The 27,815-nt window shown below is 36.9% G+C and overlaps 10 protein-coding genes across 10 annotated transcripts; 6 read left to right on the top strand and 4 right to left on the bottom strand. All coding sequences in view use genetic code 12, as the record gives it.

Annotated features, from left to right (window-relative positions):
* Positions 1–5,722: 5,722 nt before the first annotated feature.
* RFG1 (HMG domain-containing transcriptional repressor) lies at positions 5,723–7,261 on the top strand (the record flags this gene model as incomplete). Its single annotated transcript, XM_049324720.1, has 1 exon — positions 5,723–7,261. One exon carries the CDS (start codon positions 5,723–5,725, stop codon positions 7,259–7,261), a length of 1,539 nt encoding a protein of 512 aa, XP_049179579.1.
* Positions 7,262–10,708: 3,447 nt separating this feature from the next.
* On the bottom strand, positions 10,709–11,836 carry DRE2 (electron carrier; the record flags this gene model as incomplete). Its single annotated transcript, XM_049324719.1, has 1 exon — positions 10,709–11,836. One exon carries the CDS (start codon positions 11,834–11,836, stop codon positions 10,709–10,711), a length of 1,128 nt encoding a protein of 375 aa, XP_049179578.1.
* Positions 11,837–13,365: 1,529 nt separating this feature from the next.
* Positions 13,366–14,898, bottom strand: KGF56_003390 (uncharacterized protein; the record flags this gene model as incomplete). Its single annotated transcript, XM_049324718.1, has 1 exon — positions 13,366–14,898. One exon carries the CDS (start codon positions 14,896–14,898, stop codon positions 13,366–13,368), a length of 1,533 nt encoding a protein of 510 aa, XP_049179577.1.
* Positions 14,899–16,875: 1,977 nt separating this feature from the next.
* On the top strand, positions 16,876–19,038 carry KGF56_003389 (kinetochore-associated Ndc80 complex subunit; the record flags this gene model as incomplete). The annotated part of the gene is made up of 1 exon (XM_049324717.1): positions 16,876–19,038. The coding sequence occupies one exon, from the start codon at positions 16,876–16,878 to the stop codon at positions 19,036–19,038; it is 2,163 nt and encodes a 720-aa protein (XP_049179576.1).
* Positions 19,039–19,549: 511 nt separating this feature from the next.
* On the top strand, positions 19,550–20,332 carry KGF56_003388 (uncharacterized protein; the record flags this gene model as incomplete). The annotated part of the gene is made up of 1 exon (XM_049324716.1): positions 19,550–20,332. The coding sequence occupies one exon, from the start codon at positions 19,550–19,552 to the stop codon at positions 20,330–20,332; it is 783 nt and encodes a 260-aa protein (XP_049179575.1).
* Positions 20,333–20,524: 192 nt separating this feature from the next.
* On the top strand, positions 20,525–20,908 carry KGF56_003387 (uncharacterized protein; the record flags this gene model as incomplete). The annotated part of the gene is made up of 1 exon (XM_049324715.1): positions 20,525–20,908. One exon carries the CDS (start codon positions 20,525–20,527, stop codon positions 20,906–20,908), a length of 384 nt encoding a protein of 127 aa, XP_049179574.1.
* Positions 20,909–21,175: 267 nt separating this feature from the next.
* On the top strand, positions 21,176–22,798 carry RRP9 (Rrp9p; the record flags this gene model as incomplete). The annotated part of the gene is made up of 1 exon (XM_049324714.1): positions 21,176–22,798. The coding sequence occupies one exon, from the start codon at positions 21,176–21,178 to the stop codon at positions 22,796–22,798; it is 1,623 nt and encodes a 540-aa protein (XP_049179573.1).
* Positions 22,799–22,842: 44 nt separating this feature from the next.
* Positions 22,843–23,616, bottom strand: RPC31 (DNA-directed RNA polymerase III subunit; the record flags this gene model as incomplete). The annotated part of the gene is made up of 1 exon (XM_049324713.1): positions 22,843–23,616. The coding sequence occupies one exon, from the start codon at positions 23,614–23,616 to the stop codon at positions 22,843–22,845; it is 774 nt and encodes a 257-aa protein (XP_049179572.1).
* A 1,050-nt stretch (positions 23,617–24,666) lies between these two features.
* INN1 (Inn1p) lies at positions 24,667–26,367 on the top strand (the record flags this gene model as incomplete). The annotated part of the gene is made up of 1 exon (XM_049324712.1): positions 24,667–26,367. One exon carries the CDS (start codon positions 24,667–24,669, stop codon positions 26,365–26,367), a length of 1,701 nt encoding a protein of 566 aa, XP_049179571.1.
* Positions 26,368–26,533: 166 nt separating this feature from the next.
* PGA34 (Pga34p) lies at positions 26,534–27,055 on the bottom strand (the record flags this gene model as incomplete). Its single annotated transcript, XM_049324709.1, has 1 exon — positions 26,534–27,055. The coding sequence occupies one exon, from the start codon at positions 27,053–27,055 to the stop codon at positions 26,534–26,536; it is 522 nt and encodes a 173-aa protein (XP_049179570.1).
* Positions 27,056–27,815: the final 760 nt, after the last annotated feature.

Genomic DNA, 27,815 nt, shown 5'->3' with positions numbered 1-27,815 from the left:
CAAAGACACCGTTAGTGTCGACACTTCAGTTGAAACATGAAACTTTTCGTTAATTAGATAATCGAGTGGAATACGTTGAAACAATAAAGTCAAATATATGTTCTCTCAGATAGATAACACTTTAGTATTTTGTCAACTTAAACGGTAGGCTAATAGAGACAATAGGATGAAAACAATAGGAATAAACGGTCTTTACACAAAGAAGTATCTCTCATTACGAAAGAAACTGAGAGAGAGATGCATAAATGGCTTTTCTGTAGAAAAAAAATAACCAAATTCGGTTTGCCCGTTGATGGATCTCTTTGTGGTATTTTCTTCTTTCTTTATTGTTTTTCAAGTACAAGCGAGGTTCAACCAGCAGGTACCACAGTAACAATTTCAAGGCCCTCACTTCTTTGTTTGCTTTTGAAAGACATAAAGATTGATTGGAGATAGGAAAAATACTGGATGCCGTTGGAAAGAACTCTTGTGGTTAATAGATTGAAACTGTCAACTTTTCTTTTTCTTTTTTCCGTTCAAAAAGTTAAATGTATTAAATGATAGCATATAATGTAAAAAGAAAAGGGGGAGAAGGAAGCTTTTAATTTCTGATGTACTTCGAGGAATAGGTAGTATCTGATGTCGGAGATTATCCAACACAACGGTTAAATATTCATCAGCATATGGCATATTATTATTCGCCAACGTAAGAAGTTTCTTTTTTTTTCTTTCTTTTCTTTCTTTTTTTCTTCTTTTTCTTTAACCTTTACCTTTATCCGAAACAAAGTAAGTTGTTCACTCGCATACCCATAGTTATATCACATGGTGCATTTACAAGCTGTCACATGGATGTTAAGCGGAAAAAAGAAAACAATACATTACCAGTATCAAACTCATTGAATTCAAGAAATTAAAAGTGTCCCCGTTGAAGAATAAAGAAAAGACGTGGGAATTGTGTCAAAATACAATAGCAGTTTCGGGTAATGAAAGACAAAGTATAACTATTCTAATATGCATTAAAACAACTGATTTTTAATCTAATTTAACAAAAAGAAGATTATCTATTAACAAAGAGCTGTATAAATAAGCTATAATACGAGATATCAGACAGAGTTATAAATGGAAGTATAACCACAACTCTCCTCTCGTTCTCACTTGCAGTACTTGAACAGTTTAACAAGTAGACATGACACAGTAACATAAGCAAGGGTTTTTTTTTTTTTTTTTGAAAGATAGGTATCTGTCGATCAGTCACTTGGTTTGTACACGTGGGTATCATACATCAATAGAGATACATCTGTATTACTCTGTGTCGGTAAACTTTATATGTATAGACTAAAGTATACATACATGCATCGAACATCTAGCCCCATTGCTAAAAAAAGTAAAATTAGAGAAACGTCAAAAACATGTATATGCACAATTCGGAACTAGTAAATGGCAGGTAAAATAATAAGAGTTATATTCCACTATCATCAGCAATATAGTTTCAATTAAACAGTGTGCATGCAGCGCTAGCTTGGATATGTGATTTTTTTTTCTGAAGAAAAGATTGTATGATTTAACAACATCAAATGAAGCAGTTAAAAAGAAAAAATAGAAAGTGGAAATGTACTACAAAAGTCATCGAAAGAAACCACTGTACATCTTGCATATACCAAAGGGTGTTGAATATTGAAGGGGGACCATCAGAAAGAAACCTTACTCATACACCATTGTATTGTTTCCTTTGCCCCATCAATGTCGGTTTTTTTTTTCTTTCTAGATTAATGTAGGGATGGATCTCTTTTATTCTTACAAAGTGAAGAGAAGCATTTTCTACAAGAGGGTATAATTGCGCTGTTGTCAAGTGATGTGATAGGAATTATTGAGTAATCAAGAAAAATGACATCCTCCTGTTAAATTTTTTAGTAATTTTTTTTGTTCAATTAATTGAATCTAAAATTAGCTTGATTACTGTCTACAATTAAAGTTGACGTTTTTTTTTTCTTTTTTTTTTGTTGTTTTTTTCTGTTTTTTTATTCAAATAAAACGATTGACATTGACGTGAGAAGCAAGAGAATATAGAAAATAGGAAAAACTTATTTCCCTATACCAATTACTATATCTGGGCGCAGATAAGACCATAAAAAATATCAGATTGCACAATACCAAAAATTCGTATCTTTTGTCCTTGTGGTGTTTACCTTTTGTATTTCAATATCGAAAAGCTATACGTGCCATTATCCCCACCAATCAATATATAGTTCACTCTTGGCAATTGCATATCGTATACTCTCAAAATAGAAAAACAAAACACAGAATCCCTATACAACAATATTGCAATAACAATGCAGATGTTATCTAGATGGAAGTGCTAGTTCTTGACGCAGGAGCCACTAATTGTTCAGCTGCTGAATAATGGTTTCTCCAGGTTGACCAGAAAAAACCAATAATATGTTACGGTTTTATTTTTTCTTTTGGCTTGCTTTCCTGTTAGGTTTTGATCTTGAGAATATTGTTCGATAACTAGACATATCTGCACATTTTTAAAAAAAAAAAGTGGAAAACAAGGCAATGAGACAAAGTGTTCACAATGGTAAGCCCCCGTTCTCCCCGCCACATGCATGCACACCACACGCTTTCTTTCATTTATCCGACTACTGAGAAAAGTGTATGTAGAGAGAAACGTAACCGTATTTTTTTGGTTTGGTGTTAGCTGAGCTTATGGTTTTCCAAATTTGAAAGGGAATCCTGCTAGGGGCGAGCGGCGGGCGGAAACTATTTTTTGCAGTTGGTGGCAATGACGACATAGAAACCAGTAGTTAATTGCTCTCTATGTGTTAAAGGGTGTCACGATGTCGCACAAATGTCGCTTATGTATAAAGCGCATGTACAAAAGCGCATGCGACATTTGCATAACCTGCATTTTTCCTGAACTTTTTTGAGCTTTTGTGCTTACCTCGGAAGTCATCAGTTATAAAAATAATGTTTGATGACTCGGTGCTTTTGCCTAGTGAAAATCATTTACCAAGTTGAAGTAAATAGTACAAAACACGTTTACAGTATCAAAATTGACAGTCTACGACTTACAATTCACCATCTACAAGCATTACTTTGTAAAACAGTCAAGGGAAGATTAATCACGATGTCGGACTTAATGAATATTTAAAGATTTAGCAACTAAAAACGTTCAAGGGGTGAATGGTTTAGGGTAAAATGAGTACATGATTAATACCGCAAAATGATGCATTTACCGTATGCATCAAAGAGACGTGTATCTCTAGCTATAAGTTGCAAAGGAGAAATGTCCTTTGCCAAATCACTAGAGCTTTTTTTTTCAAAGAGAGACTAGAAGTGAATTTTTTAGGCGTCAACGAGCATTAACTTATAGCGCAAATGGTCTCTTTAGAGAGAAAGAAAAAAATACCTCTCAAATATTTGATCCACCACCAATTATTTTTTAAAACTCATTACATCATTGACACAATTATACCCCGATGATCCAATAATAACCTCGGTGTCAAAAATCGTACATTATATGTGAAAGTTAACGATTTCAAATTCGCGAATCAAAAAAATGCTACGAACCCCACAAATTCAACAAGTCGCAATAGATTTTATTTGTTTTAAACCTTATCAGATACCAGTTGAAACTCATTCTTGTTCATACATACCCGTAAAACAACAAGGAACTTTCTTTGTTTCTTTCTGGAGTCGTCTCAGATTCTCCTTTGTTCATTATTTCTACCCCTTGAAGATTGCAATGAAGAAAAATACGTGTAATTATGCCAAAGTGGCCACATCATGAGAAAACCAAAAAAATAAGAATACACCAAAACAACTATTGTGAAAGAACAAAAGAACAAGAGGCAGGAGTAAGAGAGGCAAATGAAAAAGTACAGGGAGCTTCAAGTTGCCTCATCATCAAATTTCTCATGACTAACAAGCAAGAGGATTCAGTTATCTCATTAAACTAGCTGGTTCAGTCTTATGATAGATAAGAGTCTTGACCCTTGTCATCCATTATCCAATTAGATAAAACCTTACAAAAGAGCAAATGTTTATCAGTTACAAAAAAAAAAAAAAAACCAAAAAAAAAACGGCCCACCTCTCACAAAATGTTTCCTCTCGTAACCATAACAGGTTCATGTATTGTCAATCATTCACACATTCACACATTTAACACATTTTTCTTGCATATCTTTTTGTTCTGTAGATAAAGAACGTTGAGTCACTTAATCAATATGCGAATTAAACGATTAACCGGAGAGGGTAATTTGCGTTTTTGTATGCAACTAAAAAAAAAAAAAAATAAAAAAAAAAGGAAGAAAGGAAGAAAGGAAGAAAGGAAGAGGAGAGGGGAAAGTGTGATAGGTGCCAGGTAATTATACAACTTGGTTGCGTATCAAGAACAGGGAAAGTATACCTTCAGTTTTAAGCCAGTTGTTGGATGCCAATAATGCAACAACGAGATATCAGATCAAGAAATATATACGTGATTCAAAAAAAAAAGCAAACTGAAAGCAACCCAAAACCAAAATGTGTACTTGAAACTATGATCCCTGTCTCAAAGAGAAACACCTCTGGTATGACGTTTGCAGTTTGTTCTCAGAGCCAAGGGTCGTAATGTTTCAGCCAAAAAGAAAAACAAAACAAAAAAACAAAAAAAAAAACAAGATATATCCCATTTTTGGTGCATAGGGACTTTTCTGATGTGCAGTACACTACTGTCATTGAGAATTTCCACCTTTACTTTTTCATTTTGTATTTGACCGTAATCAGTATTATGCAGTACTGTAACAGGATTTAGGCGCCGCATGTTGTGTAGCAAAAAAAACAAAAAACTGTTTTGTGGTCTCATTCTAGTAGGACGTGCAAATCGTTCAAAATATGTCATAAATGAGGTTTGTGTAATCAAGTAAGCTTGCTTTGTGTAATAAGGGGTTTGTGTTGAAAAAAATGGCCATTCTCTCTTTTTCCAGTAGCTCAAATCTTAAATGTCTTTATCAAGAGATACAAATTTTGATGAATATATGATAGGTATAGGTATAGTAATAGACAACAAATACATGAGAGCTGAATAGTAAAACTGTACGATATTAAAGCCTCCTGGAACATTCACTCAAGCATTGATTGTTAGCTATTAAATATCAGATATTAAGTATTAAGTATTAAGTATTAGCTATTGAGAAAAAGAAAAGTTCCAATGCATAAAATCAAAAAAAAATTGAAAATGCCCATTCCGCTTCTCCAAACTAACCAATAAAAAAACAACACAAGAACACATTTACACATAAACACCCACAATCATTAACAGCATAAGCAGCATTATCAGCACCATCTACCATTCATTGATCCCACAACGTCATCAACTTTTTTTTTTTCCTTTCCTCCATTATATATTTTATTTCTATTTAAATCCAAGCTATTTTCCCACATTTCCTCCAGATTTTTCAACCTCAACTTATTTGACAAAGACAAAAAAAAAACAAAGACAAAGGCATCTGACAAAGACATTTGTACTTTTCCTTTTTTGATACATCTGTTTATTTGTTTTCCTGTTAGATTGCAAATCCCATTACCTGATCAAAGTTTTAAAGCATTAGCACCACCACCATTACCAACATTACGAGCTGAATTCATCTCACTTTTGACTCTTTCCAATTGTAACTGTTGATCTTTCAAAAAGAATAATAATAAAAAAAAAGTCATAGTTTCCAGAAAAGGTTGATTTTTTTTCCACAGTTCATATACTAGTCAAATGTCCACAGCTATATACTACACCCATAATATGCCCAGCGACGATTTACAATCGATTTCTTCTTCAAATAGGCATACATTACCCTCGCTTTCCCAGATTATGCCTCCAGTACAACACCAGCAAACTAGCTCAAGTGATGGAGCGTCGAACATTTCGCCAAATCTTAACACTCATTCAAATGTTTACCATCAACAACAATCACAACAACAGTATCAATTAACAGGAGCACAACAAAGTTATGTCACTGATTCTTTTGCATCAAGTTCATCTGCTTTGACCACTCCTAGTTCAAATTACAATAACGGGTACGAGCAAGGTACCAATCAACAACCACCACAACAACAATCTATAAGTTCCTCCTCAAATGCTGGCAATGGACAGAATGACCTACCTCAATGTATATGTAAGAACAATCCACATAAGATCCCCCGTCCAAGAAACGCGTTCATTTTATTTAGACAAAAGTTCCATCAACTTGTATTAGATGAAGGATCAGTCATTCGCACCAACCCTGAAGTTTCAAGAGAATTAGGACGTAGATGGAGAAACCTACCACCAGAGGAAAAAGAGCATTGGGACCGTTTAGCTGAAGAAGAAAAGAAAAACCATGCAAAAAAGTATCCTGACTATAAATATACACCAAGACGAAACGGTCGTAACAAAAATTGTCTTGCTTGTAAAGATAAGCCAACCGCTAAGGAACAGCAGCAAAGAGCAGCAGCAGCAGCAGCAGCAGCTAATGCTGCTCCTCAAAGTTTTGGGCGACAAACAGACGTTGCTCTTCAACAGCAACATAGCTTCCAATACGATCCACAGCAGCAAAACCATAACCACAACCAACAACAACGTTATTCTGAAACTGCTTTGCTTGTTCCCGCTCAGCAGCAGCAGCAGCAACAACAACAACAACAACAACAACAACAACAACAACAACAGCAGCAGCAACAATCACATTTACAATATGAACAATATCAAAACTTACTTAAACAGCATCTGTTCCAGCAAGCTGTGCAATCGACGCAACACGTACAACCGACCCAGATTCATGGCTATCCAGGATACGTTATTACCAATCCATACTTGATACCTCAAAGCTCATCATCTACTTCTCTAGCTTCAACCACTGCAGGTTCATTAGCTAGTTTACCATTACCTTCTTCAGCAATTGCGAGTACCTCAGCACAGAGTGGGCTCTACGATAACGAAAGGTTATCGCCATTGACACATTCTATACATCAGGGAAATGTTGGTAATTATTCAACAACATTGCCTGTGCCTCATCAACAACAATATACTACTGGCTTAGGAGGTGTTTCTTCTGCTTCTGAGTACGGTACAGTAGTCCAACCAGCAGTAGCTACTGCTAGTAGTAGTAGTAATGCTGTTTCTACTGCAACTGCTACAAGTGGTAATTCTATTGGTAATGTTACTGGTTACGAAGGTATGAAGTATGGCTATAACTCGGCAGCTCCTATCCATGGTACTGCTACGGGTTCATCTACGAATTCCTATGGATTTGATGGATTTTCTCAGCAATAATAACTTGTAAGTTCTACGGACAAAGAGATTAGAAAAGATATGACGTTTTGATGTGTGACTTGTTTTCATATTTGGCTTTGGCTTTGGTTTTTGGTTTTTATCACTATTATTATTATTATCATTATCATTATTATTATTATTATTATTGTTATCTGTTATGTTGATTGCGTTTATTTTCTAAAGTATATTTGATTTAGTTTAGTTCATATAGATAAGAAACGTTGAAATTTGAAATAAAAAATGACTGCAAATTTCGATGTACTGAGATTGCATTTTGAATGGGTTCTGGCTGTTTAGGGTATTGAATTTATTCATTTACATTTTACACCTTTATAACCTTATGTGTACTAGAAGAATTGTTCAAGAATCTCTCGAGACAATTGGAAAAGCTTGTTCCTCTCTATTTCTTTTGTCTTGTTCTCATACAATGTAAGGTTGTTACCTGAAACAATCAAAAAAGATTTTGTGTCGATGCAACTTGAAGATTTTGCATTTTCTTATAATCTTTCTAGGTTTGTTATAAAACCCTGAAGTTACGGAGTAATGAGGTTTTCTTCAATATTAAGGTTTAGCCGAGAAACTATTCAGAAAGCAATTTTTTAAACATGAAACAATTCCGAGCCTAGACATATTATGAATACTGGTGGTGAGAAGAAGAGAGAGATGGAGATGGAGAAGGAGAAAGAGAACTTGTGTATTTGAAAGTGTGGGGGAGGGGCAAAGAAGGGAAGGAGCAAGCGATGAGAATAATGTGACTACATGTTACAATTGATCTGTTTCTTTAAATTACAAATTATCACATCTTTGTTGCTCTTTCTGTGCAACTCATTGCCCAAATGTTCTATACACGATCGAGGGATTTGTAAACAAAAACATCAAATCTGTTGTTAAGCACAGGGAAGTAGAGAGTGGTCGGTAAATGCACAGAGCACAGTAATTTGATCAAAGATGAAAGATGACGAGAGGAAGAAGAGAAAGAGGTGGGGGGGGGGGGGGGGGGCTTTACACATGGTTGATTGCATCCACAATTTTTCAAGGAAAAGACTAAATCTGATTTGACATTAATTTGGAAATATGTGGCATAATTTTTAGACTAGACACAGTTTCTCCTTAGGAGTAGATTAAAACGATGAATGTGAAATGGTTTACTGAGTGTTCTGAAATTTAATAACATACTCTAATAATGCAATGTAAACCTTTACAGTTTTCTGGAAGAAATCTTAGAAAGGATGAAGATGAAAGAACTCTGATGTCTTCCTGATACCATGACCCAGTGCTTTTTCCCCCTCTGTTTCTTTCTCTTTCATCTTGTGAAGCTAGCCTCTCTGCTAAATACGCTACCAACTGTACCTTTTCAAAAGTTACCATTTGGAAATTTCCACTAACGACAAGATGCACTTCAATTTCAAAATAATGTAAGGAGCTATGCGTTTTTTTGTGTTTGCCTTTTGTCGTTTCATTCCCCAAGAGCTTGACAAGTTGCTGTTTCTTGTTGACTTTGGTTGCAAAAAAGAAACAGACAATTTTTTTGGAGTTATAATCTTCCAACTTGACATAAATTAAAAGGGTTTGGTAATTCTAGAAACAAAAAAGAAACACAGAGACATACAAAAGGAAAAGGAAAATACATCTTTATTTTCACATAATTAGACAGACAAGATAGCGTGTAGACCAGGCGGTGACAAGAATTTAATTGTGTTCAGGGATAGCCGCAATTTACCACAAATGTAGCAATTTTAACCACATATAAAAATAGATCAAAATTAGTCTTTTAGTCTTTTTTTTTTCTCAAAAAGAGAATCCAAGTTCTAATCTAAAGGAATAGTGAAATTTTAGATGAAACAGCTAGTGTTCTATAAGAGTGGCAATAAGGTGTAGAGGTTAATATGCTAAGAACTTTTTTGATTAGTGTTCATTCCTTTGTTTACTATTAAGGTTAAGTTTTTAGAGATCCATGAGGGGGGGAGGGTGTTTATGTTGTGTGGAGCAAGAAGGAACAGTATGAATAGGACGACCAGCAGCAGCGGTGTCTATGGATATATGCGTCAGTGTTAAATGAAATAATACAATCAGAGTCATCGATTCACTCCCACGACTTTGTTTTGCTTATTTTTTTTTGAATAATTTGTAATTTTTAGTTATTTCTCAGTGCTCAAAATAGAAGGGGGGAAGCTATTGTTTTAACAAAGATCTACAAAACAGTAGAACAATTTGATAGATCAATGTCAAAAAAAATATTTTTTTAATAAAAAAAGGGTCTATTGTCCTTCGGATCTACACTAATTCATACTGGTTCCAGATTGTTCCTACTTAATGTTAAAAAAAACAATCGTTAAAAACAATTCTCATCAACGTTTTATTATTCGATTTTAGTTTTTTCTTGTTCTGAATAGTTTTGTTACTTTTTTTCAATTGTTGAAAACTTTTTTATGCCTTTATACTTCCTCAGACATGTTTCAGTGGTAATACTTATCTTGTTCACAAACCAATCAACCCTTACACAACGGAGAGTGTGGTACCTTATTAGTATCCATCTCGCTTGACTGGATCTCATCCCTTCATTGCACTACTTGACCCTGAGTTTAAATACTTGTCATTTTATAACACTAAAATCTAGACTGATTGATATAGGGCTATTCTAACATTTCTACATTTCATCTTCTGAAAAAAAACAAAAAAAAAAGTATAAGCTATAAAGTCAAATATCAAAATAAGCTTATAAGAAATATAGTATATATGTATTCCGTGACAATACAATTCATTTTTAAGAAACTGTATGGACGTGCCAACCTCTTGTAAAAACTTCGCCTTCTCCTGCTCTTTATTCTTGCTCTCTCTCACCTTCTGCGTTGTTTAGGTTCCATTCCTACTTGTTTCTTTTGATTTTTTTGAGTAGTTCACACCGAACAGATTGTAAAATGGTTGAGAGGCTATTATTGGGAATTGTCCATTGCGTTTTCTTTAATAAAATGGTACTACCAATTATGGTATCGTAGGCGCTGATAATCTACATCCTCCACCACCTTTCCTTGCCCCTCTCCCTGTTTGCTTTTTTTTTCTTTTTTTCCCATAGTTCCCACGCCGTCGTCACAGTGATATGCAATATGGAAGCTGCAGGAGCAAGGGAGTTGGAGAGAGATTGGGGGATTTGGGGGGGGGGCAATTTTTTTTTTATTGCTATGTTTTGAAAAAAGAAAAGTCCCCTATTATCCAATAATTGAAAGAATAGATAAACCTATCACTAGAATAATGGGGTTTTCTTAATTATTGGAGTGGTTTACGAGACCAAAATACAGGTTAGACGACTTCTTGAGATTCCCAAGAAAGCCATCTACGAGTTATCTACAAAACGGGTAACAATTAGTGTCTCCCATAGAACGTATTAAATTAAATGAATTATAATATAAATAATCCAACAACATCAACATCGACCGTATACAATTTCTTCTAGATATCCTCATCAATCCCATTTAAAGTAATGACTTCACCAGGCTTGAAAGCAGGCAAGCCCAAGTATGGACATCCATCACATCGAAATGCATCACCTAAACTGCATGAACCACAACCGCCAGTTTTACCCTTAACGGTGAAATCAATTTCATTCAACTCTTCCTCTTTGAATTTGACTATATCTTTCTGCTTTTGCCTAAGTCTTTCTTCAATCTTGACTGCTTCAATGTTAGCCAGCTGTGCTAATTGGCTCAATATTGAGTTTTGTTTGTTTGTCTTCTGAGCAAGTTCGTGTTCCTCAATCTCTTTTAACCCACATGTACAGTCCTTACATGCTTTTCTTCTTCTTTTACCATTGGGTAATTCACATTTCTTGGGAATGATTAAATTGTCAGATTTCAAATCTGCTAGAAGATCATTTTCGTCAATATAAATATCCCTTTCGTCGTCCTCATCATCATCTCCTTCTTCTCCTTCAGAGGAGGAGTCACTGAAATAAGTAAGTTTGGTCTCTATAAGTTTCCTTTTTATTCCATTTGTTGTATCAATCTCCTCATCGGTGTTTTGTGCTGAAGTATCTGTTAACCCAGGAGGAGGCGGGCTATAGCCTGCTCCTGCTCCTACTCCTGCTCCTCTTTCCGAAAGTTTTTTAAACATCGGCATTTTCTTATTGACCTTCTCCGAGTCCTTGAGCATGCAGTTTCCTTCACTAAACGGACTTTTCTTCTTTTTCTTCTTCAAAGTTACTATTTCCGTCACTGGCTTTGGTTTCAACCATGTTCCATTCTCCTGTACAATAAATCCCTGTAATAAAACATCAAGATTTTGGTCCTTGGGTAAATCTCCAACAATAACACCTTCCTCTGCCAATAAGTCGTAAAACAACTTAATCAACAGAATAGGCATTTCAAGGTACTCGCCCTCATTAGGGTTCACATAGTGAACTTCTTTATATGTATTGGGAGTCAACACTATATCCCCCTGAGTTACACGATTGATAATCTGTTGCTCTAGCGTATAGTTGCCATCGCTGTAATTTTTGTTTATTTCCAATTTGATGCTCGCCACTAGCTGTTCGTCAGTCACCACCGTTGGGTGTAGCAATAAAAGGATTCTTGTGCTCATGAATGTTCTACAACTTTTTTTTATAAATATGAAATGGAATAATGATTAACTAAATAGACCAAAGTAGACGTGCTTCTTTCACGTGTAAAAGCGCCCCCCCAAATTGACTCTTTTTTTATGGATACTCTTACACTTTGGAAATTGGTCTCCCCTTTATAAAAACTCACCTACAAACAACTAAAATATGTGCTTGATAAATCTTCTTCCTACCAACAGTGTATTACTTCTTTTAGGCTTTTTTTTTTTCATTTAATTTGCTTAATAAGGTAGCGGGCACTGCTTAGTAATTTTTTCCTTGGTGTAAATCATTAATCACAAATTACTAGTCTCTATTTTATCTTTGCTTATTTTAGTAAGAAAATCCAAGAACTAATCACCTGACATTAATGTAAAAGGTTTTTTTTAATTAATATACAGTATGCTTACATATATATAAAAGAGTATTAGCTATTTCAGCTATCGAGCTGTTGCAAGTGCAATCAGATATTTATGATAAGAAAAAGACAATCAAATTTATCTATTATAAGAAAAAGATAATCAAATTTATCTATTTGATCATTGGTTTAAATAATACGGGCTAAGGCTAAAAGCTCAACTCACACTAGCATGACTTTATTTGCTCTAGTGCATTTCGTAACATATACACAACTCAATAGTAGTGACTTTATATATTGTAGTGATTATTCCTAGTAATGACTTTATTTATTGTAGTGATTATTCCTAGTAATGGCCTTTGATCAACAATCAAGCATACCGAGTTTCAGCATGATTGAAGATCCAGTCCTTGCCATTTTTTCACTCTGGAAACGTTTATAAATCTCGCTTACAAAACAGTCTTTATGCCGACAGGCGGGGTTTGGTGCTCGATGCGACGCTACTGAGCGACACTATCGAGCGACACTATCGAGCAGAGCGAGAGAGTGGAGCACACTAGTTCTTAACACTAGTTCTTAACACTAGCTCTTAACACTATCTTCACATACTGACTAACTTGTTAGACTTGTTAGACTAGCTTGTTACAACACTATCTCGCTCCACTCAATAGTGTTGGTGCTCAATAGTGTTGGTGAATAAATTCAAGTTATATAGGATTGTAGGAAAAAAGAATCTTTTACTCTTTACGTAGTTTAGAAATAGTCAAGAATTCCTTGCTTTACTATCTCGCTTCGCTCCATTGTGTTAATAGCTAGTGTGCTCCATTGTGTTAATAGCTAGTGTGCTCCATTATCTCGCTTCGCTCGACAAGCGACTGGTCTACTACCAAGTTTTCCTCTCTCAAAGAGATTATCAGTTAATACAATATCCCTTCTTATTTCTTTGTGCGCGAGATTAAGGGGTCGGGTTGCATTTAACAACGCATTATTTGTTTATGTTTTCTATTTTTTTAAAGGGTCATATTAAAACCACCCCGGTTTCTTTTCTTATTACAAAAAGAGAGCACCTACAACATAAAATTGCAATAACTAGGCTATTTTATGAGACATAATACAGTATGAAATTCATTGATTGTTCTATAAAAAAATGATTATTTATTCTTCATCAACAGTCTCATCAGATATATTATCTTGTTCCTCGTCTGTATCGTCTGTAGGAAAAACCATTCCACGTCTAGAACCAATGGACTGCGGTGAAGACAAAGCCATTAGTGAGAAAACAGCATCCTTTTCGTTATTCTTACTATCTAGTGATGCTGCCAGTCTTATTGGTGGCAATTTGACCTCCTGCAGTGGTGTTGGTGCTGGAGTTGCAGTAATAATTTGTAACGTTGGATTCTTATCTTCAGCTATTGAAAAAGAGCACCTCTTCAGTCGAGATAATGCCGCTAGTAAAGCTGATTGTGCATTCGTTTCTTCGTCAGGTGATGGCATATCGTTCAATCGCGAAAATGCCTCTGGCCCTGTTTGTTTCAATACAGGCGAATGTTTCAATGATGAGCTCGTTTCCTTGTCTATTCGTGATGAAAAAGGCCTAGAGGTGTTATTATTATTATTATTATTATTGTTATTATTATCATTATCGTAATGATAATTATTGTTCTTGTTGTTCTTGTAGTTATTATTGGTGGTGGTAGTTGTGGAGAATGAGGAGCGTGTAGTTTTCGCTATAGGGGATTGTTGTAATGTTTGCAAATTCAAATTGGCTCGATTCGGGGTATTTGCAGAAGCCCTGCTGCTTGTCAATTTCATATTTGAAGTTGGGTTATATTTTTTTGTCGGCGAAGTTTGTGAATCAAACGATAACTCGGTAAATGTTAATTTATTTTGCACTGATGAAGCTGGAGTAAATATTTCGTCTTTTTGTAATTTACCCAATGCCTTGGTAAGTTTGTTTTTCAACTTCAAGCTTATTTCTTGTAAGCTTTCTCTGTTCGGACTGGCTATTGTATTATTGGTGGCAGCAGATGTCTCTTCGTTTTGAAACAATCTTTTTGCAGTGCTCAAGTATTGAGGTGTCTTTGACATTTTCACTCTCCGGCCATCACCATCGCCTTCGTCGCCTTCTGGCGAATCGTCTATAGCAGAATGTCTGGGGGTTTTCAAAAGATGTGCTGCACTAAATGGGGAGTTGATGTTGTGATAGACCAATTTCCCATCTGGCGACTTATAGGAGCCTGAGCTAGTCCTCTTGTATGATGGTGTAAACGGTAGTGTTGCTGAATTTCGCTTAAACGTCGCGTCCTTGGATTGTTCTGGTGTTTTGATAAAAGATGCTGATATCCGCTTTCGACTTGGTGGCGACGGTGTAGATTGTTGTTGCTGTTGTTGTTGTTGTTGTTGTTGCTGTTGTTGTTGCTGTTGTTGTTGTTGTTGTTGTTGCTGTTGTTGTTGTTGTTGCTGCTGTTGTTGTTGTTGTTGCTGTTGTTGTTGTTGTTGCTGTTGTTGTTGTTCCTGTTCATGACTTTTCTTCTTATTATTATTAGTGTTTATGGATATTGCGTTATCATTATCACTAGATGTTATACTTTTTTTAATAATTGCCGAAGGCGAGCCGATCATGGGTGGCTGTCGTGTTGACGCGTGCAGTACTTCCGGTGATGTAATCGGAGTTGATGGTTTACTCATTTTTGCAAAAACTAGGAAAAGAAAGAAGGTAACTCACCTATTATGAAAAATAAAAGAAAAAAAAGGTACTCTTTGCTATATGTTACTGGTGTTTCGGAGCGCTATTTCTGGATTATATATGTTTATTTTTCTTTTTCGTAACAATTTTATATTTTGATGTGACAGTTCTTATGTATGAGATTTAGAAGGTGCATACGTATTGAAGGAGAGAGAGAGAGTGTGTGTGTGTGAGAGAGAGTGAGAGAGAGTGAGAGAGAGAGTGAGTGAGTGAGTGAGAGAGAGAGTGTGTGTGAGTGAGTGAGTGAGTGAGTGAGTGAGTGAGTGAGAGATGGCATGGAAAGAGCAGCGAGAAAGGAGAATGCGAGAAAGGGAACAGCGAGAAAGGGAATAGTGCAAAAGGGAACAGTAACAAAATGAACAGTGAGAAGCAGACAACGAGGAGGACAAAGAAATTGTTTTCAACCAGACATACTCGAGAACCGAAGCAAGCTTTGAGATATGACCTGGGCTGCTTAATCAGGAAGCAAGCTTTGAGATATGGCCTGGGCTGTTTAATCAGTAATGATCTTTTATTCGGAAACACACGGGAGACAGATCTCTTACTAGCCCCAAACTTTTGAAAGGTGGTGATAGGTAGTGTACATGTGATCAATCCATTATAACCAAATTTATTATTATTTTTTTTTTTTTTTTCAACCAGTCATTCATTTTGTGGACAGAGTGGACACAGAGGAGAAGAAACCAATTTCAATTTGCCTGCAAACAAACTTGTGCCAAAAGAGAGAGATATATCAATAAACACGCGCTACCATGTATTACATATTGAAGAATGCATCAACGGTACGTACGCTACCATAGGTTAAACCTTGAAGAATCTTGCATCCTGTCACTTTAAATATTGGATCGAGCGACACTATCGAGCGACACTATCGAGCAGAGCGAGATAGTGGAGCAGCACTGACACTCTGGACCATTACTCTGGACCATTACTATTACTATGGATTATTACTATGGACCATTACTCTAGGCCATTACTATTACTCTAGACCATTACTATGGAATATTACTATGTACCATTACTATGTACCATTACTATGGACTATTACTTTTTTTTGTTTTCTGTTTGGTTCTCGCGCATATCAAACCGTACTCGCCCCGCCCTTTGGGGCTTGTGTCGATACAAGGCCATGCGGCGATGCAATACCTCACCAGCTCAACTGCGCATCGTTGTTCACACACAGAGCTTAATTAAAAGAATATAGTATATGGAACAACACTCAGTAGCTTGTTATACCACTTAGTAGCTTGTTACAACACTATCTCGCTCTGTTTGATAATGTCACCAGTGTTACTAGTCAGTGATGGTCAATAGTATCGCTCGACAGTGTGACTAGTGTCACTAGTCAGTGATGGTCAATAGTATCGCTCGATAGTGTGACTAGTGTCACTAGTCAGTGATGGTCAATAGTATCGCTCAACAGTGTCACCAGTGTTACTAATCAGTGCTGCTCGATAGTATCGCTCGACAGTGTGACTAGTGTTACTAGGCAGTACTGCTCCACTATCTCGCTCTGCTCGATAGTGGTCGATAGTGGTCGATAGTGGTCGATAGTGGTCGATAGTGGTCGATAGTGCCGCTCGATAGTGTCGCTCGATAGTGTGCGCTACCATTTTAATTCAAAACGAAATCAAAACAAATTGAATCGATTAAAAGATGAGACAGGCAAGACACAAATTTCTTACTGTATGCTTTTTTTCTTTTTCCTGGTAACCTTCATACAGTACTATAGAACTACCAGACAGTTGGGACAGGTTAGATCAAGGCAAAAAAAACTACTAGTCTATCAACTGAGTAGTGAGAAAAGACAAGAGACAAACTTTATTTGATAGTATTCAATAAACCTGCTGGGCTCATTATTCAACAGCCTTGTTTTTTTTTTTTTGTGTGAAAACTATACATGAAGCTCATAAGAAAAGATGAGCTATTCATCATCAGAGTTTTTTAACCCATCAGTGGCACTACGAAAACAGCAGCAGCATCAACAATATATAGGTGATGGGTCTAGAATACCCCATATCTCGGCGTCAAGGCCCTCCTCATTGATTCCTCCATCATCATCGTTGAATGCCAACAACAACAACAACAACAACAACAACAACAACAACAACAATGGCATCAACAGTAACGGCAATGGCCACTTCAACTCAAATAATCGCCACTCTTTACAAATGAGCTCATCAGTGGTGCAATCATCATCTTTGAATGAAGTAAACACGCCCTTGGGAAAAAACAAACGAAGATCAGTTTTGCTTTCTGCACCTGCATCGACAAATAAAAAACGTCAAAGCATAGGAATCTCGCAGCCTCTGAACCTACATCATCGGCTGCTGCAGCAGCGACAGTCATTTATGAACCGTTCTCAAGTATTTTCATCGCAACCAACACCACTGTTTTCTCACCGTATTTCAGGTCCATCGCATATGCAAATATTAACCACTGCTACCACCACTGCCGCCACTGCTGGTGCTGCTACTACTACCCCGCATTCCACCTCATCTAGTCAACAAATGGTAGATCCGCGGCCCTTACGAGATCGTTCAGAGCAAGAGCTAATGCTGAAAGAAGTTTACAAGTTTCTTCTTGATCGCAAATTTGACATCAAGTCGGGCATTCAACTAAACGAAAACACTTTCAAACAACCAACGCAACGAAACTTTAACGAAATGTTCAAGTTTATCTATTTGGTTATAGATCCAAGCTATATCTTTGAGAAATCAGTAGAGCAAGAGATTGTTCCTATACTAAGATGGATTCATTATCCTTATCTAGGGACAATATCGAGATCACACTTTAGTGCAGTTGGAGGACAGAATTGGCCCACATTCTTGGGTATATTGTACTGGCTAGTTCAAATGGCAAACTCGTTAGAAGCCTTGGATTATGACCCAGATGATGATTTTGAAAAAATACTTAATCAATATACAAAGAAATGTTATTCAAAGTTTCTTGATGAGGATGATGATTACGAAGGGCCTTACCAAGAAATGATTTCCGACTTTAATGCCGAAAAGGAGAATTATAAAACATTACAAACAGAGTGCGAAAGTAAAGTGCGAGCGTTACAAGAAAAATACGAACAAACCATGGTTGAATTGCGGTTGAATGACGATGCAGACAAGAAAACCATAGCATTAGAAGATGACCATGAGAAATTGAAGGCTTATATAAACCAAGTTAAAAGGATGATACCTGACTGGAAAACCAAAATGGAGTTGGTTGAAAACGAAATGAAGTTGATGACTCAGAAATTGAGTAACTTAAATGAAGAAAAAGAGCAGTTAAACTTGGAACTTGAAAAGCAGGGGATAGTTGTTGAACAGATTAATCAAATGCATCTCGATAGGGATAACTTTGCAAAAGCAGTTGACGCTGCGCACGCCAAGGGAGACGAGATCAAGGATAAATTGGCCACTAGACTTTTTGAGTTGGAGACTAGTATAGATGGACTTGAGTCAGTTTTACTGGAGTATAATACGATAGTTCAGAGATTTAATTATGAAGATGAATCAGAATTCCATTTTGGATTTTCCATCAATAGTGACATTCAAAAACCCGATAGAGCATTTGGAAGAGATGAGGTGTTGCACAATAAGAATATCAATGACGAGAAAATACAGTTGGTGAGATTACTGGATAAACTAAAACGCCAAATTGCCGAGGACAATAAAAGTTTACAAATCATAAACGAAGAGAGCAATTCCATACTACAGACGATCAATATGCAACGAGCCAAAGTTGAGGATTTACAAATTCAAGATACGCTAGCCAAACGCAAATGTGATGAAGTTTCACAAAATCTGTATCGACAACAAGCTGACTTTATAACACAAATAGAGGAAACAGAACATCGAGCCCGAGAAATTAAGATGGCAATGACTTCATCGGTTCTCAATTTGGAGAGGAGATTGAGAGATGCGAATGTTGCCAAAAACAAAATGATTGAAGATATACAATTTGGAGAAAGAGAAATGAATGATCAAATTGATAACATCATTTCGTTTGTTTTGAAATTCAAGTCCAATATTCAAGAAAGATTGGTAATTATGGCAGATACCAACATGAGAAAAGAATCGGATTGATTAATTGCCCACATTTAGCATAGAGATAGTTTTCTACACACCATCTCAGACATATATATATATACACAAGCACAAGCACAAGCACATACACACAAACACATACACACATACACACATACACACAAACACATACACACAAACACACAAACACAAACACGCACGCACGCACAACCTTTTATTTCTTAATTTTAAACTGTATTATTTCCATGGATAAGTAATTATATTTCTTACACTCTGTTGTATTCGTATTGTATGTTATATATATAATTTTAGTATTGAGAATGTATTACTACTTTGCCTTACTACTTTGCCCTCTAATTGGGGAGTTGGAGAAGGAAGGGATAAAGGAAGATCTTGAAGAAAAATGAAGATTTTGTTATGGCTTTGTCCCTTTGTTTGATGGTGAAAAATCCCAATAGTGACGAAAAGTCTCGAAAATAAAAGAAAACATCGCTGCGGCTAAAGATTTTTCATTAGGTTTAGCCCTTAGCGTGAAATTCAGAGCACAATTATGAGTGATATCAACATATTTATAACGTCCGATTTGACTTCATCGGAAAGACGTATATCCCCACAATGGAGCTTACACTATTTGAAGCAAAGATTGGAACAAATCACGGGAGTTGAGCCCTGTAATCAGATTATACAATATTTCCCAAACAAATACTCCAACGAATTTCACCGACTTACTTCGGGACAGGCAGATGAAGAAGATACACTTTTGTCAGAATTGGGTCTTAAGGAATATAGCCGGATACATGTGATTGACGCCGATCCCAACTCTACTACGAACCAACTTATTAACGAGACATCACCTTCTAATGTGCCAATGAGTGGTGGTGGTGGTGGTGAAGAGTTTCAGCTCACTGAAGAAGAGTACCAAAAGAAGAATAATACAGTATTGCAATGGAAACGGGAACAAAGACTAGGCCGATTTGACCCTGATTATGAAATGATTCAGGAAAAGATTAAATTAGAAAACGAAGCTGCTATTGCAAATATCCATGTTGGTGATAGGTGTAGAGTTATAAACATTGAAGGAGAAAGAAGAGGCACAGTGAGATTTGTTGGAAAGATTGATCATTTGGATCAAGGGAAAATGGATTGGGTGGGTGTCGAATTCGATGAGCCTGTAGGGAAGAATAGTGGTGATATTGGCGGTATTCCAGTTTTTGAATGTAAGTACAAACACGGTAGTTTTTTCAAGCCAAAACAAGTGGAAGTTGGCGATTTCCCTATATTGGACCCGTTTGCTGAGGATGAAAGTATGGAAGACTCAGATGAGGAGTTGTGATGGTGGTGATGGGCGAAAAACGCGCGCGAAAATCGTATCGTTAGGAACGGCGATAAAAATTCTGTTAGTTAGTGGGAAGAAAAAAAAAAAAAACCTTGTTAATTGGGTTATTTTCCCCCCTTTTCCGTCCCCATTATATCATTGATTACGTTCCTGCCAACACAACTGGTACAGGTTTACCCCTCTAGAATTATGGCTGCATTTGATGAGATATACGATTATGTTGAGAAGGATACCTTCAAGAAATATTTCCGCCTCGCAGTAGTCATATTTGCATACCTCATATTCCGTAAACTTTATTCTCAATGGGCATCCAAGAAACAAACTGACTATCAGCTTAGACTAGACGCACAAGAAAAGAAACTCAAAGCAGAGAGGGATGAAAAAGAGCGATTAGAAGCTGAAAATAAGTTGAATAAAGAAGCACTGGAGTTTGGATGGGGTAAAAAGACGAGAAAAAATGTCAAGGTTACTGAATTGGTATTGGAACAGATGGCTCAAGAGACGAGGCAAAGACATCAGACGAGTTATGATGCTCAGGAGGATGCCGATATCGATGATTTACTAGAGGATTAGAAACCAGTGGGGTTGGGCGGGGGTCTCTCTCTCTCTCTAGTTTCTCTCTAGTTTCTCTCTAGTTTCTCTCTAGTTTCTCTCTAGTTTCTCTACTTGTGTGTATTCCCATTATAATAGAAATTCTTTTTGTTTACTTAAAGTATTTTTCATCTTCTCTTTCTATCGATGGGCATCGCGCTAGGTGAAAAAAAAAAATATTTTATAGTGAAAAATTTGAAGGATTCTTAAAAGATTGTAGAGGAAGATTAGTATAGCATAAACGATAGCATGGCGGGGGACCCATTTTTGTCGGATCCGACAAAGAAGCGAAAGCGGTTGAGTAAGCTCACCAGTACGTCATCGAAGAATAAGAGGTCGAGATCATCAACGCCACAACCAATGTCAAATAGAGAGGATGAAGAGATCTCTAGCGCCAGTGATAATAGTGACGATGATGGTGTTGGTGGCGATGATGGAGAAGGAGACGAAATCGAAGGGAGACAAGATGAGGATATATCGTCGGATGAAGAGTTTCAAGACGAAAGTGCAGCAGACAAGCGAAGACGGTTGGCCAAGCAGTACCTTGAAAACCTCAAGAATGAAGAATTAGGCGATGTTGAAAACTATGACGCACAAGAGTTGGATGACGAAATATTGTCCAAGAGGTTGCAGAAGGATGTTGCTGAAACTAAGGGTCATGTATATAAGTTTTTCGGATCGAGGATCTCGCAGCAATTGGATGGTGGTACGACCAAGCTAGTTACAACAAGAATAGGGTCAAAGAATTTAACCAGTATGAATGTTCATTACCCTTATCTATACACCGTTTCTAAAGATTGTGAAATAATCAAATGGAATATTAGTCATCGAAGAAAACCACAGAGAGTGAAACACACCAAGGGAGGAGCTCGTTTTTTCAAACTCAATACATCAACTCCAGGGTCAAATCACCATTGGCAACAAATCAATTGCGTAGCAGCATCGCCAGATGGGAAATATGTTGTGACAGGAGGATCCGATTCTCGTTTGATCATATGGTCAAGTGAAAACTTGGCATGCTTGAAAGTATTGGAAACACGATCAGCAGTCAACTCGATAGTGTTTAGAAGGAATAGTGATCAATTATTTGCAGCTTGTGCCGATCTACGGTTACGAACGTATTCTATTAACCAGTTTACCCAGTTGGAGGTGTTGTATGGACACCAGGATAATATCACTGATGTTTCTGCCCTATCTAGAGAGACATGTGTTTCTGTGGGGAGTAGGGATAAGACTGTAATGTTTTGGAAGATTGCAGAGGAAACGAGGTTAACTTTTAGAGGTGGAGACTCGCTTGAAAAGAAACATAAAAAGAGCAAGAAATCTGGCGAGGAAGCAAACCTGGATGAGCTGGAACCGTTTTATTATGAAGGGTCAATTGACGTTGTCAGTATGATTGATGAGTCTCATTTTGTTAGTGGGTCAGATAATGGAAACATTGGTTTATGGTCGCTTGCCAAGAAGAAAGCTCAGGCTATAAAGAGGTTGTCTCATGGAGTACAGCGACAATTTGCACCAGAGGAAGCAAGTGCAGAGACAGTAACGGATCTCGCGGCAAGGCAAATTCCTGAACCACAACCGTATTGGATAACGGCAATACATTCACCTGCTTATAGCGATATATTCTTTAGTGGGTCGTTCAGTGGAGATTTAAAGATATGGCAGTTGGATGAAACTTTGAGATCTTTCAATTTGATTGGGGAAATCAAGAATTTAAAAGGATTCATTGTAAAGATTGATAGTGTTGAAATCTCTGATAACAAACAGTTAAAAGTGTTTGTTCTTTTGAGTAAAGAGCATAAATTTGGTAGATGGTTTGGAAAAATACCTGGAGGTAGGAATGCATTGGTTAGTTTTACATTTGATATATAGTGAAAATACTAGTATTGTTGATAAAAAAAAAAATTTTTTTTTTCCTAAAACTCAGCTTCTTCGTCTCCTTCGTCCTCTCCCACACCTTCCTCACCGTCATCAAAGTACCTCTCGGCATTGTAATCGTTGTCTTCCTCGTCTTCGAATTCGTCGTCGATATCCTCGGAATCACTATGCTCTTCTTTATTGTCCTCCTTATTATCATCGTCATTTCCAAATTGATTAAACAATTGTTCCGTCAACTCTTTTGATTTCGTTTTCTCGTCCTCATCTACAATCTCTTTTCTTTCCTCTGATACAAACTGCCGCAATCCACCGTTTGATTTGAATTTCGATAGTGATAATAATTTCCGTTTCTGTTTACTTGAAACCCCCATCACCAGGTATAGCTCCTCTGGGAAAAACTGCAATTGGTACGGATGATCTTCTATTGTTCTATGTACTTTTTTCTTTTTCTTGTATCTATCCGAATATCGTTCTATTCCATCTTCACTCACATTATGTATATTATTATCTATTTCATCTTGTATAAACTTTTCTTTCCTTGAATGCGCCATGGCGTTTTTACTGGCCGTGGATAGTTTGATATTGTCTAGATTCGCCGTATAAAAGGGACCTTCCGACATGAGCTTGGCAAACGCAATGGATCGCTTAGCTGCTAGTTCTTCAATAAATATAGGTGCTCCATAAACCGGTAGTACGTATTTTGGTTTCTCTATTGTTGCTTCTGATTCTTGCTTTATATCGGAGTACTCTAGGCCAAACGGTAGCATTATCCTACCCCGACCACCCCTGTTACCTCCTCCTCGGAATGACATGATTTTTTGAGTTGTTCTTCTTTCTTTATTATTGATAAACCCTCAACTGATATTCTTGTGAAAACTTTGAGATGATTTGGCTCTAGTGAAAAAAAATGAAAAAAGAAAAAAAAAATTGTTTAATCGCGTGGGAAAAAAGTCGTCCTAGCGATGCGATGGACACTATCGAGCAGAGCGAGATAGTGACAAACACCTACTAGCTTGTACAATACTATCGAGTAGAGCGAGATAGCGGTGCAGTACTTACTCTTAATAGCTTGCCAGAACACTGGAGATAACTAGCGACACTATCGAGCAGAGCGAGATAGTGTTTAAAGCTTAGAGCGATAGAAAGACCACTTTGCTTGGAGGAAGTCCGCTACCAAAGTATCATACATCTGTTTTCAAGATGACGACCAAGTGGAATCTGAGGAAAGAGAGATCTGACCTTCCTAGTTTTTTTTTCTCTCTCTTCTTTTTACCATATTTTGTTGTAAATGTAGTTAGCTTCTGTTAACTAAATCATAAACAATATATCTCTGACAAATGCAACCAAAGTATACAAAGAGGATTTTATGCTGTAAAGTGCTAAACGAAACTAATGGAATTTTGACTTACATTATTCCTAAACTAAAAATTGAGCACGGTTGACAAGCTTATCGACGCTTCATTTAACCTACCCTTTAGTGACACAATTCTTTAAGAGCTTGCATATCATCGTATCTCGCTCTGCTCGATAGTGTGAGCAACATTTTGTAGCAATACCAATAAGTAGTGTCGGTGTAGTCAGCGTGGTCCACTATCTCGCTCTGCTGCTCGATAGTGTAAATTTTTAATTAGTATTCCCAGTTTGGACGAGAAGTAAATAATTACACAATATCAAAAATTAAATTTTTCAATATCGAGTGATTCAAACGGGCGATGCAATGAAAAGTTATTATTATGATTAGGAGTAACGTTGGGAGCAAAGGAGTGAGGTTTCATGCGTTGAGCTGAGGAGTTTTGTTTGGATTTGATATCACACAGTGTTCACACAGTTTTCGCTAAGCACTATTTATCACTTGTCTACAAATGTCGTTGAATAATCTAGATATGGCCAACATATCTTCTTCTGCCTATGTAGATTCGGCAGACGGAACGCTAGTTATCATGGTAGTACGAGCAAAACATTTACCAAATCGAAGAAAAATGGATAAACAATCACCCTATGTGGTAGTACGAATGGGCACTACTGCTAAAAAGACTAATTCTGATTTCAGGGCTGGACAAACACCAGAATGGACACACGAGATACGATTTGATATAACTCGAGATAGGAGACCTTTATTGAAAATTGATTTGTTAGACGAGACTAATGGTGACCCCACACCTATTGGCGGTTGTGAAATAGATGCCTCTATAGTATTCCGACATCCTGGGAACGAACAAGATGGCAAGTTTATATATGACAAATGGTATGACTTGACGTATCGAGAGAAAAGTGCTGGGATGTTGTATTTGGAAATGACATTTTATCCCAGAGTACCTATACTTCCTCCAAAAATATCTCATCATCATGAAGCATTTGAAAACCATGTAGCATTGAGTGGGGGCTACGATGATGAAGATGACAACAAAAGTAACAACAACAACAACAACAATAATAACAACAATAACAACGATCACCTTAGTCTAGGGCACACTCATACACAATCCCGGCAAACACTTGTATTTGAACCTGAAAATGCAAGTAATGATGTGTTTGTAACGCTGGATAACCTCCATGGTAGTAAAGGATCTTCTCTTTTTCTGAAAACTAGTCAATTTTTCACTAAATCAGCTGATGGAAGTGCATCTAGTCATGAGAGAGAAGATGATGTGATAATTACTCCATCTCGTATAGATGGAAGGAAAAGTCCTAGTAAATATGCCAACAAATTTGCAAAATTGAAGAATAAACTAAATATCAAACAATGGGGGAGCGACTCACTGCATTTGAACGCATTTATATCCAACGGGATCAAACGCGATATTTCTCCAATCAGTGTATATCGATCAAATGATTTGGATGAGTTAGAGCAAGATATAATACCTAGTCAACTAAGTATTGTGAGTCCTATAAGAAGTGATATCGATGATGAGTATGACGACCACCACCAACACGACGACGACGACGACGACGACGACGACTTGGAGCTTAGAAATTTGCCAGTACCACCAACTCACCGTATTGCTCTGAAGCCTTTACCAGCACCCCCAGGGCGGAAACCACCTTCCAGTTTCAACAACTTTGACTTTAAAGATTCCACAGCAATACCGTTTTCAGCAGATTTTATTGGTGTCGAAGATGACCACCAAGACTTGTTACCAACAAAAGTGTACATGCTTAAGGAGCAAGTCAAGTCTTTGAGCTTTAATGGAAATTCGCACCATGCAGTAGATGAACCTTTAAATAAAGACGAGATTGATCCAAAGTATTATGCCCCTACGCCGAGTGAACACTTTACCCGTAGCACTAGGTTGGCTGCTGGAGAAGTTACCAAGGACGATTTAAAAATTGATTTTAGGACAAATAAAACAGGATATATCGGTGATGGTAAGTTTAGTCCAAGTATATTTCAAAAAGCTAGTGTGAACACCAGACCTTGGGATGTTTACGATGAAGATAGCGACGATGACGAGTCGAATAAACCTGCTGTACCTCCAAAGATACCAAGAGGTATGAATGAGTTGGAATACTTTGCTTTGGAAAAGGATAAATACTTACAAGACTTGAATGGGAGACGAGCTTAGGACATATGGCATATATAAAAAAACGTTAAACGGTTACTCTTTTGATTTGATACACAGTAGGAAAGAAATAAATTATAAATTATAAAAACGTATACAAGAACGAAATATAACGAAAGGAAGACAGGTAGTTAGTATAGCAGCATAAGTTGAAAAAATTTCTGTATCTTTAGAAGATAGCAGCAACAACAGCTAAGAAACCAGCCGTAACGGAGATGCTACCCAAGTGTTCTTTATTGTAAATACCAAATGCGGCACCTTGGGAACTTGTCTCTACCAGAGACAAACCAGCAGTCTCGCTGCTACTACTACTGCTGCTGCTACCTACTCTTGTAGTAGCTGTAGTTCTTGTCGCAGTTGTGTTACGTATTGCTGTGGTTTCTGCGATATCAGTAGTGTTGGAATATCCTGCAACGTCTTTATTTGCTTCAGCCGTTTGTTTTGCATATTCTACTGAAGATAACGAAGCATAGTATTCTTCAGCTAGTGATCTCATTGCTTCAACAGATGATTGTGAAGCAACTGATTCCTCCGAAGCTATTCTTGCAGCTTCTAAACTTAATGATTCTTCAGGGGTATACAAGGTCATGGTGATAGTTATAGTCAGCACAATTGTTGTATCGAGTTCCTCAGCTTTGATCAAGCTAGCAGAAGCTAGCATTGCGGTGAGTAAAGTTTTAGAAAATAACATTGCAGTGATTGAAGCAGTAAGTGGGTTGTTAAAAACTAAAAGTAGTGGAAGCAAAAGTCGAAGTTGACTTTGAGTTCGAATCTGGGGTAGTTGTTGAAGTAATTAAAGAAAGACTGGGGTTAGAATGAAATGAGTACAACAGGGGGGGTACTGTAAGTCGTGAAACCCGGTGAGTACTTTATAGATCTACTTTTGTCAAAGGGAATGTAATGAATAGTGATAAAAGAGGAAAAGAAGTTTCGTGCCTAAGAATGTGGGAATGAGATTGTTTATAAACAATTAAAAACTCTAACGAGAAATATATAAAGAAAATAACACAACAGTTGATTTTAATAACAATGACCAAGCAAAAAATATGGAGAGAGGGGCCATCGAAACTGTATACTAAACACAACACAGAGTGGGACCAACAACAGAAAAAAGGCATTGATTCACAAAATAATTAAAAAGTAAAGTTAAAATTTTTTAATTATTATCTACATTTTATTTTTCCAAAGTAGTGTTTTGAAAGTAACTTCTAATATCGTCAAATTTTCTAAAAAATGGTGCCAGTGCAGTGTACAGTAAGGCAAGGAAAAATTGCTTTTTAAGGTTTTGATTAATGGGTGAATAACATATAATCTTTTTCTTTTTTTTTTTCTTTTCTTTGGTCAAATGATGCTATTATTTGTAGTCTCATTCTCAAGAACCACATAGTGTAGGCCAATACACCGGGTTCAACTGTTTTGGTAAACGACGTTGTTTTCAAGTTTCGTGATGT

Source organism: Candida oxycetoniae (assembly GCF_023343755.2).
Source record: "Candida oxycetoniae strain CBS 10844 chromosome Unknown scaffold54, whole genome shotgun sequence".
Classification (NCBI taxonomy): domain Eukaryota; kingdom Fungi; phylum Ascomycota; class Pichiomycetes; order Serinales; family Debaryomycetaceae; genus Lodderomyces; species Lodderomyces oxycetoniae.
This window is presented reverse-complemented; position numbering and strand designations above follow the sequence as displayed.